General features: G+C 39.9%; 1 protein-coding gene and 1 long non-coding RNA gene across 4 annotated transcripts in view; one reads left to right on the top strand and one right to left on the bottom strand.

The window, feature by feature from the left end:
- The window catches only part of map3k5 (mitogen-activated protein kinase kinase kinase 5), an 86,531-nt gene extending 77,477 nt beyond the window's left edge, over positions 1–9,054 (bottom strand). The window contains exon 1 of one of the 2 annotated variants that reach the window (XM_004550592.4): positions 8,073–9,054. In XM_004550592.4, coding sequence (XP_004550649.3) covers positions 8,073–8,499 — 427 coding nt within the window. In that variant the 5' untranslated portion in view covers positions 8,500–9,054. The remainder of the gene's footprint in view (positions 1–8,072) is intronic. The other variant, XM_076874049.1, reaches the window with a different exon arrangement.
- A 143-nt stretch (positions 9,055–9,197) lies between these two features.
- The window catches only part of LOC143412571 (uncharacterized), a 64,363-nt gene continuing 57,462 nt past the window's right edge, over positions 9,198–16,098 (top strand). Inside the window, exon 1 of one of the 2 annotated variants that reach the window (XR_013093086.1) lies at positions 9,198–9,221. This is a non-coding gene — a long non-coding RNA (uncharacterized LOC143412571). Of the gene's footprint in view, positions 9,642–16,098 lie in introns of both variants that reach the window. The other variant, XR_013093085.1, reaches the window with a different exon arrangement.

Genomic DNA, 16,098 nt, shown 5'->3' with positions numbered 1-16,098 from the left:
AAATGATGACAGAGGTCAGTAATTTGCACCAGAGGTACACTTCAACTGTGAGAGACAGAATGTGAAAAATAAATCCATGAATCCACATGGTAGGATTTGTAAAGAATTTATTCGTAAATCAGGGTGGAAAATAAGTATTTGGTCAATAACAAAAATACAACTCAATACTTTGTAACATAACCTTTGTTGGCAATAACAGAGGTCAAACGTTTACTATAGGTCTTTACCAGGTTTGCACACACACAGTAGCTGGTATTTTGGCCCATTCCTCCATGCAGATCTTCTCGAGAGCAGTGATGTTTTGGGGCTGTCGCCGAGCAACACGGACTTTCAACTCCCGCCACAGATTTTCTATGGGGTTGAGGTCTGGAGACTGGCTAGGCCACTCCAGGACTTTCAAATGCTTCTTATGGAGCCACTCCTTTGTTGCCCGGGCGGTGTGTTTTGGATCATTGTCATGTTGGAAGACCCAGCCTCGTTTCATCTTCAAAGTTCTCACTGATGGAAGGAGGTTTTGGCTCAAAATCTCACGATACATGGCCCCATTCATTCTGTCCTTAACACGGATCAGTCGTCCTGTCCCCTTGGCAGAAAAACAGCCCCATAGCATGATGTTTCCACCCCCATGCTTCACAGTAGGTATGGTGTTCTTGGGATGCAACTCAGTATTCTTCGTCCTCCAAACACGACGAGTTGAGTTTATACCAAAAAGTTCTACTTTGGTTTCATCTGACCACATGACATTCTCCCAATCCTCTGCTGTATCATCCATGTGCTCTCTGGCAAACTTCAGACGGGCCTGGACATGCACTGGCTTCAGCAGCGGAACACGTCTGGCACTGCGGGATTTGATTCCCTGCCGTTGTAGTGTGTTACTGATGGTGACCTTTGTTACTTTGGTCCCAGCTCTCTGCAAGTCATTCACCAGGTCCCCCCGTGTGGTTCTGGGATCTTTGCTCACCGTTCTCATGATCATTTTGACCCCACGGGATGAGATCTTGCGTGGAGCCCCAGATCGAGGGAGATTATCAGTGGTCTTGTATGTCTTCCATTTTCTGATGATTGCTCCCACAGTTGATTTTTTCACACCAAGCTGCTTGCCTATTGTAGATTCACTCTTCTCAGTCTGGTGCAGGTCTACAATACTTTTCCTGGTGTCCTTCGAGAGCTCTTTGGTCTTGGCCATGGCGGAGTTTGGAGTCTGGCTGTTTGAGGCTGTGGACAGGTGTCTTTTATACAGATGATGAGTCCAAACAGGTGCCATTCATACAGGTAACGAGTGGGGGACAGAAAAGCTTCTTACAGAAGACGTTACAGGTCTGTGAGAGCCAGAGATTTTCCTTGTTTGAGGTGACCAAATACTTATTTTCCACCCTAATTTACGAATAAATTCTTTACAAATCCTACCATGTGAATTCATGGATTTTTTTTTCACATTCTGTCTCTCACAGTTGAAGTGTACCTCTGGTGCAAATTACTGACCTCTGTCATCATTTTAAGTGGGGGAACTTGCACAATCGGTGGCTGACTAAATACTTTTTTGCCCCACTGTAGATGTTAGGATTTTCATTGGGAGTGACCAGGATGGACAAGATTAGAAATGAGTCCATCAGAGGGACAAAGTTAGAGAGCGGTTGGACATGTGCAGAGGAGGGATAGTGGATATACTGGACAAAGGATGTTGGAAATGGAGCTGCCAGGCAAGAGGAAAAGAAGAAGACCACAGAGAATATTCATGGATGGACTGAAGGAGGACATGCAGAGAGTTGGTGTGACAGACAGGGTGAAATGGAGGCCGACGATTTGTTGTGGTGACCCCTAAATGGAGCAGCCAACAGAAAAGGAAGAAGCAGTTTTACAGTTTATGAATGCTAACAATACTACCTCATGTTAACTGTATAACTTAGTATTCCACCTTCTCATCCAAATGTGGTTATCTCTACCTTTTACAGAAAGTCTATAATTTGTAGATGCTAAGGTACTTTCTGTTTTTTTTTTTCAACCTCATTCACCTTGGTGCTCCATTATATACTCCTCTTCTCAATACTACTACATTGTAAACTGGGCAGCATGAAAACAATTTGTGAGCTAGATCTGCGTTGGCTGAGTGGTGCTGTGTGTGTGTGTGTGTGTGCGTGTGTGTGTGTGTAATGGAGTGGTAAGCAAACACTCAGGTTCAGGTAGAGCAGCTTTTAAAGTGCTCAGGAATTGTTCACAAATTCAATGTGCACCCTATAAATGACACAGTGGTTTAGTGTAATGATCAACAAGAGGGATAAAGCTCTACATACCACAGCTATGACCCAGCACACAAACACACGAACAGGTGCGCCATTTGATCCCTGGCAAATACTACAGTATTAACTGCTGCACTTTCAACACTGTAAAAAGTGTTTCGAAACAGGACGCATCAAGTTGTCGCACTGCTGCCAAGCAGTCGCTGCTCAACAAACTGAGTTAAAAACATAAAACGAGTTTCTGATTCCAAAACAGATGATCAGAGTTTAGCATGTGCGTGAGTAGAGAAAGAAAGCCATCATCCATGAAGCTCAGATACTATGAATCACCATGGCAACAGATAAATAAAGAGCAGAGACTTCATTTTATTCCAGTGGACCGAGGAATATGAACACGTGTCAGCATGGGCTGCGATTTTTATTTGAAAAACGGGACTTTTAATCAGCTTGGGCCACTCTGCCAACGTTATACATGAGTAAGAATTTGATATAAAATATATAATTTATTTATACTGTCTGTGATAGTCCTTTACTCAATTTGATTTTTTTTTTTTATTGGATGAAACTGAAATCCTCATTTTGTCATTTAATTATTAAATCTAATAATTCAGGTGTAATTTGACACAAAGAAAAGGTATGTGACTGGAGATATGGAGAAACAGAGACACAGTTTAGTGATGGACATGTGATATTTGTTACCCAGATTGCTATAGACCAGTGGTTCTTAACCTTGTTGGAGGTACCGAACCCCACCAGTTTCATATGCGCATTCACTGAACCCCTCTTTAGTGAAAAATAAAATATGATTTTTTTCAAATTCAAGACATAGATATGTTTTTTATTGGTGCACAAAATGAGCGGTGCATGTCACGGTGGAGGGTCTGCCGAACCCCTGAGACCGACTCACCGAACCCCTAGGGTTCGATCGAACCCAGGTTAAGAACCACTGCTATAGACAATCCACCCGCAAGTCAGTCTTTATTAAATAAAAACTGTTTTTGCAGCAGTCTACGGCCACTGCATTTTCTCAGTAATTCAGGGAAGTTTAAACCTGATTTCTCATAAAGAATTTCATTATTTCTGCCATTACCGGATAAAAATGCTTAATGAGATTTACAGAAAACCTCTGCTTTAATGCTCCCCAATTTAACCATTTCTAATTTGATCTAATATGAGCCATCACTCATAGATAATGCCTCTCTTATAGATGTAGCAGAGGTGTTCCTGGCAGCCTAATATTACAAATTCACATTTTTTTAATGAATGACTTACCGATAAATCTTTACAAACATGTTATAAGAAATGTCTCAGCTTTTGTAGACTCTGGTCTCATAAATTTAAGATATTTTAGTATTGTTTTAGAAGGTTGAAAGATTTTAAATCAAGAATGTTTGCTGATCTTTTACATATATTTTTGGTTTGATGTGTTTGTGAGACTGATTTAGGCAATTTTCAGTAGAAAACATGTCCAAGTTCAGATTTTGAATTTGTTGTTTGACATAATTTAATGACTGAATCTGAAACTATTTTACTCACAGTCAGAACGTCTGAAGCCAGCATTTAAAAAGTAACTTTAAAATACATTTAGTTTTGCTTTAGTCATTTCAGCCTCAACTTTACGCAGATATTCACATCACCGCCAAGGTCCAACTGTGACAGTCATTTTTCCATCAGTGTGACTGATTACAACACAGAAATGAGTCAGAAACATGGAGACTATAAGTGCTACAGGATTCTCATAATTAATCTGCAATATGATCGCTGTCTCTGTACTTATTGATTATAAAAGCAGTCGTGTAATTTACATAGAATGGTGAAGAAACATCTAACCGACGTTTCAGTGTTTGTAAAAATGGAAACTCCTGTCAAATAATTTGCTTCACTCTGAGCTTTGATAGCGACTTTATGTATGAAGAAATGAATCGGAGTATCAGCAGATGGTTCAGGTACGGGAGGGGAGGAAGAGTCAGGGAGAAACAGAAGAAAACCTGCCAGCGAGCAAGTGGCATTCTTAGAGTTTGTCACCCAGTTGACTGACTCAGAGTTTAAGTTGAACTACCTTCTGAAACAGAAAACTCTTGTCTCAGGGTGAGCAGCCTCAGAGTCCTTAGCTAAAGCTTCTTTCACTTCAGCCTCTGCCAAAGATATCAAGAGAGAAACAACTCAAGCACTGAATCCTGATGACTTTGTGTCTCAAGTATAAGATGGGCCATCACTGAGGCTGGTACTCCAGACTGGGGGCTGAGAATCAGGCTAATCACAAAAAATAAATAAATAAAGGAAACACATTCCCTGAAGTCTGATATACGCATCCTGTCAAAAGGACAGATGAAGATTATCTCATGGGCTAAGGGAAAGCATATATTTAAAAACAACAACCGGGAACTGAGAAAACATAAAAAAGATACAGATAAAGACTGTTTTTTTTTGTTTGTTTTTTTATTTAAGATGTTTTAAATAAGTTATTCAATTTTCAACAGCCTCAATTAGCTGACAGAAATGTGCACATTTGTTTGGATAGAATTAATGGTCTAAATTCTAAAACCATTCAAGTGAAAACTCATATCCACCCATCTACAGCATAGCTACTCAGGAGAGGCAGTGGGATGAGAAACATGGCAGTGAGGGCATACCTGCTTCTTTTTTGCGATAGTTATAATAATAATAAAAGTTGTGTGTATATCAAAATCAGCAGGATGATGAAGTATGAATTTTTGCTTCACATTTTACTTCTCTGATTTTGTCCTTTCTGTAATTATTAGTTACTTGTGCCCAATTATCTGCTAACATGCTGTATTTTTTTTAATTTTTTTTTATTTTAGATTAAATGACATTTGCTGCTTAATTTCACACTTGGCTCAAAATTGACATCTTATAAAGGAATATGACACATAATACAAATGATTTACTGAAAATGTAATTCAGCGTTTTCTACACAGATGTTAGTTTGTAAGATTTCATGTGTATTTGGAATTTTTTTTAATGTTTATTTTTGTACCCAACTGAGAAAACAACGTAATCTGTGATCAGTTTACTAGCAGACAACGTGCTCTCTATTATTTTAAAAGTCCGATCACTGCTGGCAAACCAACCTTGGCCCTTCCCTCCTGTGTTTTACCTACAGACTGGCTCACTGGCCAGGTTGAACTCAATATTAATTAGTTGCTTCTCCAGAGAGGCTTCTGTCACACAGTTGGATGCACTCCAACTCCACTCTCTTGCACTGCAAATGGCCTTGCTCTGCTTTGGAGATCTGCTGTGAAATTTACTGCGGATGCAGAGCAGAACAAGGACCACTATAATCTCGTATAGTTCCGTGACAAATTCCACACATACAGTAAGTATCTGAATTTTGAAAACACTGATAGGTACATATGTAATCTATTCACATCTTACTCATGTTTTTTTTTCCTCCCCCCACTTATGTTGGTTAATATCATGTGATCAGTGGTGTGAGTAAGATAGGCACAGCTACACAAATCTGAATTCAAATCTGAATTCTGACTCCATGAATAACTGGGCTGTAGTGACCAAAATTCCCAGTGATAAGATACGGTTAGCTATCACTGTTGCCAAACTTTTGCATCTACACTTCCTGTGTTTCATGTCCTGAGGGTTTCACAATCAGACTCTGCCATCTTTCAACCAAATACCCTCTTTGTCCACAGCATCATGCGGGGAGGACATGTAAGGACAGTCAGGAACAGCTTTTCATTGTATCAGAAGCAGACAAATGACAGAAACCAACAAGCTCACTCAAGTTTTTTGTTTCCGGTCTTTCATCTGCAGGAGGATAATGAAGAAGTGGTGTGTGAGTGAACAGATATAGCAATGTGTGTCTGGGAAAATGCCACAGCCCTCCCCTGTGTATTATGAGAAAATTCCACGGTAGCTCAGAGGAAAAAGACCAAACAAAACACTGGGAACATGATGTGTTTGTACAGCCAATAATATGAGAAGCAAGAAGCATGTCGAGCATGGAACAAACAATACACCTGTCTGCCTTCACTAGTAGGCTCTGATGTTGGCAATATAAGTGCTGTTACTGCAACTAAATATGGTTAATTCAGCTCTATCTATATCAGTTTATAATCACTACATTGCTATAGTTGGATAAAAATGTTATTAAATATACTTTTTCTATGCTACTTTTTGCATAATATTAAGAATTTGTTACATTTTAACTCTAAATTTTGCACAATTATAATATGTTCATAAGCACCTTGGTGGGGTTGCTGACCTTGTGTCCTGATTTTCATTACTTTTTGACAGTTGTTGCTAAGATTTGTGAGGCGGCTGGGTAGTGCATCGTTTAACACACTCTCCCTTAGCTTGGCGTGTCCTTCTACAGTGCAAACATATTATTGTTGGGTTGAACTGGTTGGGAACTTGTTGGGTCTAAACTGGTCATAGGTGTGGATTTAAGTACAAATGGGAGTGGAATTGTGACCTGGCCAGTTACCCGCCTCTCACCAAATGTCAGCCAGGATTGGCTCCAGCTCCCTGTGAGCTTAGCTGGATGAGTGGTTAAGAAAATAGATGGACCTTTAATTAGTGACTTCTAACCACTGTGACCTTAGAATTGATGCTTTTGTTTTAAAAAAATATAGTTTTTTTACCCAGTGACTTAATCTTAGTTTTGTTACTGTTAACACTGATGCAATTACCATTAATAAAACAGATATTGTCTTTTAGGAATTTTCTAGGTCTTTTATAATAAGGAAAAAAACCTGCATACTGCATATTGACTTTTATATATGTTGATCTTTTTATAGCTCCTGTCAGGTAAACTCTTTTTACTATATTAATAACGAGTCAAGCAATGATTGTGTCTTTAGGCTACCAGAGTTTGACAGTAACCCCCCTCAAAAAGAAAAAAAAAAAAGAAAAACCCAAAACAAAATTAGCATCATTTGCAGAGATGCCACTGTTTGAAAGGCTTTGATGTGTCACACTGTTTTATATTTACAATATCTGCTGAACAGGTACTGATACAATCTTAATGAAATGCAAACACTGGCTGCTGTTTCTGGCTCTCAAACAGAGAGATCAGCCATGTGCATTATAGTTTTGTTTTTCATGACTTAACCAAACCTTTTCAGTAGTATTTAGAGCCAACTGCTACATATACAACATGAATTAGAGATGGAAAGTGCTTTCTATCAAGGGATTCAAGTTAGCAGATTCCAGTGGAAAGACCAGGCTTGTGGCTCAAACTGTGACACTGAAGCACAATGCCGAACCCCACAATGGAAGAGGGGAAACTAGCCATAGGAGGGGGAACTCTAGCAATAATCCCCACATTAGTGGAGCAAATGATACAACTTCTCAGCAACTATTGTTCAATGAGTTCCAGCTTTGTTCATTTAAGTATACATACCACTGTGATCTAAAGGAAGCAACATCAAGCCATGACATGCAGAGCAATGGGATGTATTTAGGGAGTCCAGAGCAACCTGTCCTGCAGGCACAGTTTCCAACAACAGAGGTGATGCAGTAAACGTGATTTTCGAGCCCCTGAAAGGAATTTAGGGGAGAGGTTCTTGTGCTACTCTTTCATGAATTAAATGCCATTCCTGGGTCACTGAGCTTTAGTGAGGTCCACTGTGGCTTAATCATTATAATGGAGAGCAAAGATTAAGCCGAAAAAATCAATTTAGAGGATTGATCTAAAATCCTAACAGGCTGCCGTTAAGGCTAAAAATGACCTCATCTAATAATCACGTAATAATCACTTTTATAAAATGTTTGTCTTCTCACTTGCTGAGGGCGGTTTGGGAAGCTTGTTGTGGGTGGATGTGGAAAGATTTATAAGCCTTTCTTCACTTGACTCACCTGCGTTGTAGAACCTGTCCAGCACGGCGGTCTCCCCGAAATCCAGTTTACCAAAGTTCACTGTCTCTAGCTTGCTGCCCACAGACTCGCAAGCGTCCTTCAGACACTGCAGGGCCATGCTCTCATGATTATTCTGTTGGCTGGCCTCTCCGTTCACCACATAGGCCACTGTCACCGGCCTGCTTTTGCAAGACTTTCCGGTGGACAGCAACCCTCCGGTGTCTAAAGGGCAGCTCCCGGAGATCGGGCTAAGTCCCCCACCTCCAGCCCCGGAATCATGCCAAAAAGTCCCGGCTGCGGGGATTCCACAGGCACCACCACCACCACTGCTGTTGACGCTTGTATTTTCCCCGCTGAGGTTCTCTCTGCCGGGGCCAGCACCAAAGGAAGGTACCGCTAAAGAGATCCCGTCCTGGTCTTGATTCATCTTTCTTCAAGTGTCTTTTTAAAGTGGGGATTTCGATGAGTGGCTTCTCCACCAGTCCTCCATGGAGAGCCAGCGTTACGCACGGCGGTTACCCATGGAGCCTCTGCAAAGGCACGACGTGCAACTCTGCTCCTTCCACACAGGTAAACAGTCTGTTAGGAGCAGAGGTGCAGCTTCACATCATGCTGCATGACTGCCATTGATTGCACGCTTGCAAAACACGCGAATAGGGGCTGCAGGTGGACCGAAGTCACGACGATATCCGAAGAGAAAACACAGGAGGAAAAGCCACCAAATCCGCGCATTCCGTCTCAGCCGTCGTAACAAATTCACATACTTCTCAAAGTTGAGCAACACAGCCACTGTTAGTGCAGCAACGCCCACGGGATCCACAAATGTCACACCGAGTCCAACTTAAGCTCACTTTAAATCCTCCGATCAGCGCAACGTCTTCTCAGCGCTGAAAAGAGAAAGCACACCGCGCACGCAGTCAAGGTGCCTTCATGTGTAGACAGACCCTGCCCAGTTTCCACTGTTATCTTCGAGGCCAGACTCACGCTCTGGGCGGAGAGACGATACTCGGAGCCTGGGTTAGTGGGGCGGGGACACGATGACCATATGTGGAGTTGTGTACTTCAGAAAGGGAGGAGTCCCTTCGAAAAACAAAAAACAAAAAACAAACAAAACCGCCCAAACGTCTCTGTGAGTCATCTGGAGCGAAGGTAAAAATGAATAGGTGATTAATTTATCAGCTTTTCCCGAAAATGATGACCATGGGGAATTAGAGATCGCAATCTAGAACAAAAACACCCATTTAGGACACCAATCTCCGTAATGACTACATTGTTTTTGTCGGAGCTGTGAGTTGGAAGTATTTCATAATCCTGCAAACTAATTGCGTCGGTTTTGCACATTAATCTTCTGACCCACATGGATTAGGCCCCACGGTGAAAAAGTGGCTGTGAAACAGGTAAAAGTCTGAGCACATGACCACGTGACTTTGTAATTCCTCTGGACAAACGCTAGAAGTGACTATTATTAGTAGTGATTGAATTAGTCTACAATGAAACTATCCGGGTGGGTGGTCTGCTGTTCAGACGTGGAAGTGTCATCCATTTATGTTTCAAGGAGGCCCTCTTGTGGTAAGCACTTGATATTACAGTACATGTGAATACATATGAATAGTCTGCATTTTATACTTGTGCCATAAAATATTTTTTATTCTTTATTAACAAATATATAGCAGATATTTATGACCTCTAGAAAGAGAAAGTGCATTATTTTTTCAGTACTAAATTAGTCAAGAAAGACTTATGTTATGTTGACAGATGAAGTAAGCAGGAGTCTCTGTGGACTATTATGTCTTATAACCTGTAAGAAGTAGGTGGAAGAGATCCTAGAGAGTTGGAGGTATGTTTTGAAGAGAAGAGGAATGAAAATCAGGAGAAGCAAGACAGATTACATGTGTGTGAATGAGAGGGAGACAAGTGTAGCAGTCAAGATGTAAAGTAAGGTGAAGGAGGATGATTTTAAATACCTTGGATGGAGGGTTGGTGTGACACGAAAGGGTTGGTAGTGATAGAGTGAAATGGAGGGAGATGATAACTGTGGTAACTCCTGAAGGCAGCAGCTGAAAGAAGTTGAATAAGATGCTGAAATCAATGATGACCCCAAACAAAATTTGTTTGTCAGAACACGAGGTACAAATATGAACATACAGTATTTATACGTATGTGACAAAGGGTTAACAAATACACAAAACATAGCCATTGCTTTTAAAAAAGGAAAGAGCATACTTATCTTGGGTGAAATTCGTCTACACTTTATTTGAACACATGAATTTCCTGCAGGGCTATTTCAAGGTGAGACGAGTCCTAAATCACTGAGCTTTAATGATTTTTATTTTAACATTTTATCACTGAAGAAGGGGCAAATGTAGCACCATAACAATGATATTATTAGAGGAGTGAAGGCAGACGTGAAAAAGGCTCCCAGTGGAAATATTCAGTGCTGTTACGAAAAGTAAAAGAAGATAAGGGGAAAGAGCCGCAGTGAATCCTTTTTTTTTTTTTTTTTTTTGCCATTGTGCTCTTGTTTTGCCTATAGGCTGTTGTAGCTTTAGCACACCATAAATGACAGGAAAAAAAGTCCAGAAAGGAACAGTAATTGTAGTTTTACAATTACACACTTTGACTGTCAATTGACGGCAACATTTCTGCATTTAAAACAATACAAATTCTGCTATTATAACTTTTAGAGCTGCTGTGACTAATTAAATACCGCCAGAAAAGGCACCGAGCTCTCTGCTGCTCAGGGCAAACAGGTTACATTACATTGTTAGTCTTCAGGGAAGAGTCTGTTTAAATGACGGTAAACAAAAAAACAAACAAAAACAAACCAAAAAAGTGTACTTTTCCTTTTCTGCCACTAGATGTCTCACATTGACCGTGGTTGAAGTTTCACTCAGCAGGGTTTTAGTGACAATGCTGCCAAACCAAACACATCCACGGGGCTGTGTGATTTCTTTAAACACATCTGTCTGCTCTTCATCGTTTAGCTGGGGGCGAATTACAGATCACACCAGCCATTTATCCATCACCGCGTCTCTCAGTCACACTGGAATCAAATGGAATGAATGTCGAGGTTACATCACTGAGGCAAATTACACACAATTGAATGCAGTGAAAATGTATTTTTTATTGAATTAGTTCTTGTTTGTATACCTCTTCCACCTCCTACCGATGAATTCACATAAAGCTACATACTTCACTGATAACTTTAAGTACATGTTGTCTAATAAAACATAAAACAAACGCTTGCAGATAGATGTCAGCCTTTATCTCATTAATAAAAAAATAGACTAAAATAGCAAAAAAACACTGCAAAAGAAAAACTACGTATGCTTTTTTCTAAACAATGACAACTAAGCTGAAATTAGCAAGTCCATTCTGGAAAAGGACTTGATACCCAGCAGTCATACAATGCAATAATTTCTGTAGGACCTATCTTCAACATAGAGCTAATGTAATGTGCCACTATGCTAAATGTCTCCTATCATATGAAAGAATTAAAACTAATTATTACACATTCATAAAGAATTTTTAGCTCACACTGGTGAAGGTAATTGCTTTTTCCATATTGCCTGTAGTCTTCAATCATGTATTATATAGTTTGTAAAAAGGATGATGAGTAACTTACCATTAAACAACATTTGAGACAGCTGATTTTATACCCTGTCTCACCTTTATTACCTTTATTTAACCAGGAAGATTCATTGAAATGTAGAGAGATCAAAGTCAAAGTACTCAAGTTATTTAGTTATCCAAAATTAGAATTTGCTGGGAGTAAATTGACATTATGCCTTTTATCACATGGATATTCTAGGTACCTCTGAATTAGCTTAATTTATCTGATAAAATTTGGTTTGAAGTCTTGTTATCTGTTTAAAATGTAATTTCTTGAATCAATAAACACAACTTAGTAAATGTTAATAGTTAAGAGTTGCAATATGTCCTTCAAAGAAACATTTGTGTTATCCACTCAGCTGTGACAGACAGTAGGGTTTCCCTGGCAACACAATACAACAAGCCCTGCAGCTGTCATCATATACCAATTTCATTTTTTGCTATACGGTTAAATTCTGATTGGCTTAAGAAAACATGTGACATCACGTGTTTCCAACACAACCATTCCCACCTTAGATCTGTGAGAAGTGACAGACCAAAAATATAAATACACGAAGCTCTCACCAGAAATAATCCTACAAAAGTGTATTTTCATCTAAGGCAAAGTGAAGTTGATTGATTAGATTTTAAAGGCCTTTAACTACTGAGAAGTGAAGTAGTTGACTTATAGCCTATATTTTATATAATATATTTGACTTGAGTCAAGCTGAAGAGAAAGTTTCCCTTTAAGAGCTTTTAAAAAGGATTTTATGGCTACTTGAAGACCCACAAACATCTTATCACTTTACAGCATTTGGCTTTATCAGCAAACAGAATAATGCTGTCTTGTGAAGATGTTCTTGCTTTTGGCTTTATTTTGCCTTCTATGAGCTCTGGAGTGAAATATGTTTCTCTTAAGCTCTTACATGTTACACTAAGATGACATCGTCTTTCTGCTGTTTGGTGAGAGCCAGTCCAACACCACCTTCGCACAGAAAATGGGAAGCTCCTAATATATAAATAATAACATGTACAATATACAGTGATTATTAAGGGTGAAAGCTGGAACCTGGGAAACTTGTGCTTTTTTTTTCGTCAGTGTTGGTGTCCATCCAGTAGTTATGGGAAAAACATTGCAATAATTCAGTTATGGGTGGATGCAGATCTATCTATCTATCTATCTATCTATCTATCTATCTATCTATCTATCTATCTATCTATCTATCTATCTATCTATCTATCTATCTATCTATCTATCTATCTATCTATCTATCTATCTATCTATCTATCTATCTATCTATCTATCTATCTATCTATCTATCTATCTATCTATCTATCTATCAATCAAATGGAACCCATTCGATTCTGTTTGCTTTCATTATTTTCTATCCGTCTTCTCAAAATTTTGGCTGATTCTTAAAAGACAGAGCTGGCCAGCACCAGTATCAGCATAAGGACCAGCTCCTGTTGATGGAAATGAGGTATTCGGGGCTCTTTAACATGTTTCAGGATACAGGGATGTAAAAGGTTGTAAATATATTCAATAAAACCAAAATCTTGTCAAAAACCTAATCAGTTTTGAGCCTGCACCTTTGGTAACGTGTGGCACTCAATGTTGTTTCAAAAACTTGAGTTGGAGTACTTGTTGGGCAAGTCCTGGTTATATAACCAATCATAATGCAATGATTAAAGCAGCTTCTTGATTCTGTGCAGGGATGCAAAAGCACTTTAGGGGTGTGTCAGTATGCTGTGACATCAGTAGATATAGTCAGAGGTGCAACCAGAGAGTGCAGTAAAACAATGTTTTCAACCTAGTATTAAGTCACTCTTAAATTAGGAGTTGCCAGATAAAAATGCACATAATGACCTTTCTTATAAATGTCAAGTTACATTTGTGATTGCCATAGGGCTGTGCTATTTCTCAGCATGGAAAATGTTTCAGAATGCATGCAACATCTAATTAAGTGTAAATACGTTCATATATTATAGTGGAACAAGAATCAAACAACATACAGTGTGGCGTAATGAGTGAAGTTTGTAAGGATGAGAGTGTAGTTAACCATCAATAGGGTGTCCGCGCTGCGCCCTGCAAATAAAGCTTTTCATTCTGCTCTGCCACAGACCATGAAATAGTCACTCAGCTCTGAAATAGAGAGAATCACTCACATGGAGAAACAGCGAGAAGTTTGGTTAGTTCTGCAGTGCAGGTAGGAGATAGATACTTGGAGGCACAGACTTATTGCAGCCCTCCATAGATATCTGCCAAAGTCTACACAAACATTAGAGGGAAACGGGGAAACAAAATTACAGAAATCTGCTAAGTTTGACAAATGGTTGGCTCCGCTTTGCCACTAGCTATTAGCCGGCAATGATTAATAAGTGAGAAAATAATTGCACTTCATTGAGATTGATGACGCCCCATTTAACCTCCCCACTCATCCTGGCTGCGCCACAGAGCACCGAGATGAGCCTCGGACACACTGCTGCTCTGCCGGCCTCATTGGTATCAAACACACACACACATAGGTACACACACAGGGACTGTAATGATCCTATGGGGCATTTTTAGGAGCCTTGTGGCGCTCTGATCATAAGTTCATTGTTAATAAGTGAAAAACAATGATCTCAGCTCTAGGAGGCCTCTGGGAAGCGCTCACTTCACCAATATAGAAGCATTTAAGTCAAACACCGTGGGGAATTAATGACAGCGGAGTCACCATTAACTGCTATGCTAACGAGTTTGTGAGCTTTGGCCCTCTTGTTAGATGCGTCTTTCTTGTGCGTGCGCGCGCGTGTTTGCTTGTCTACTCGTTGGAGCGCTTGTACTGGAGAATCTTGTCGATCTGAAATGTACACGGTGAATTCGTTTGAATGTGATTTTCGGCGGTTTTAAATGCAAACAAAGCGGCGGCGATCAGACAAGGCACTAGGAGTGCCGCTACGCCTTATCCTCTCAGTCTGTAAAGAGACATGGCCAAGGTTATTAAAGAAGGATGTAGCAGAGCAAGATGGCCGCTGTTGTGACCAGAGGCGGTGTGGAGAGATAAATGGTTGACCCAGCCTGGTGTCAGGTTAGGATTGATGCCACTATCAGCCCCACTGCTTTCCCAATGATTTTCTCAAATCTCTGATAGAGTGTGTTATCTAGTTACTGGCATGAGGGCAACGGCCTGCAGGCACAGAGAAGGTCAATCTATGAGGACAATCTTTGTTGGACTAAATGAGAAAAAAGACCTCACAAAAAAGAATAAAAAGCAGCTGCTAGGTCTCTGGGATAAGATAAGCCAAATTACTTCTCTTTAGTAGAATTGGCCTGAGGCAAAACATCAAAAAAAAGAAGAAGAAGAAGAAGAAAAAAATTAAGTGAGGCTGGTGTGCTCTCTAACTTTAGTGTTGTAGATTTCACCTGGAACCTCGGCTTCCTTGAACTAATTTTGATTCAGCGGCAGCAGCACCTTGAGGAATGGCCCGGCCAGTTTGTATTTGTCTGCTGGTTAATCTGCATTCAACAAATAAATCTCCTAAACAGGAATATCCAGAATATATTACACCAGTCAGCAGTATAAACTGGCTTGCAGACCATCAAACTTCTCCATAATCTCACTCAATCAACCCGCTTGCTCTTTGTTTTTTTCAGATCTGGGCAAAAGGGTTTGACTAATAGGTTGTAATTTACCGGCTGAGGTCTTGATCAATAATTCTATGTCAATAATGATGGAGAGGTCTGGGCGAGGGGAAATGATTCCACTCATTGTCTGAGAAAAATGAAGGCCTGGACATCACCTCAGGCTTCGGGCAGATGTCCACAGGTTCTCTGCAGCTATGACGGTTGAGTCAATGAGTGAAAAGACAAATAACACACATGGACACACACATACACACACAAGTTTTCATCGTAGTGTGCAAGATCAAAACTTTAAAACACACAATTACACACACATATTTCTCTAATGGATATACTTTTCACTACGATTTTTTTAGTCAATGGGCCTTTCTCGTGACAATCTCATTTTGAAAGCAGTCTTCTGACAGAAATATTGACCGAACGACTATAAATGGAGGGAACAATCTGCTTCTTTATTATCCAGAAAATTGCTAAAATGGTTTCAAGGAAATAAATAGCCCATCTTGATTCCTTTCTGATGTGGTTTGAAAATATAGTTTGTCTTATCTGCATGTATACTGCACATAAAACAAAAATAACCAAGCCAGATGTATCTGTGTATCATAGATTTGTAATTACTACTAAAAACAGACATTAACTGTGATTATTTTCAAGGTTTTCTAGTGGATTATGTGTTAAAGTCCCAATTTTCCATAGAGCATTACAGGGCTGTTAAATGGTGAGCGATATAGTGCACTTTTTGGATAGGTTACCAATCTGCTCCAAACTGTAAGGTTGCTATAGTGAAGCATGAGGGTGGTAGCATCATGT

This window comes from Maylandia zebra, linkage group LG15 (assembly GCF_041146795.1).
Source record: "Maylandia zebra isolate NMK-2024a linkage group LG15, Mzebra_GT3a, whole genome shotgun sequence".
NCBI classification, from domain to species: domain Eukaryota; kingdom Metazoa; phylum Chordata; class Actinopteri; order Cichliformes; family Cichlidae; genus Maylandia; species Maylandia zebra.
The sequence above is the reverse complement of the archived record's forward strand: the minus strand, read 5'-3'. Positions and strand labels throughout refer to the sequence as shown.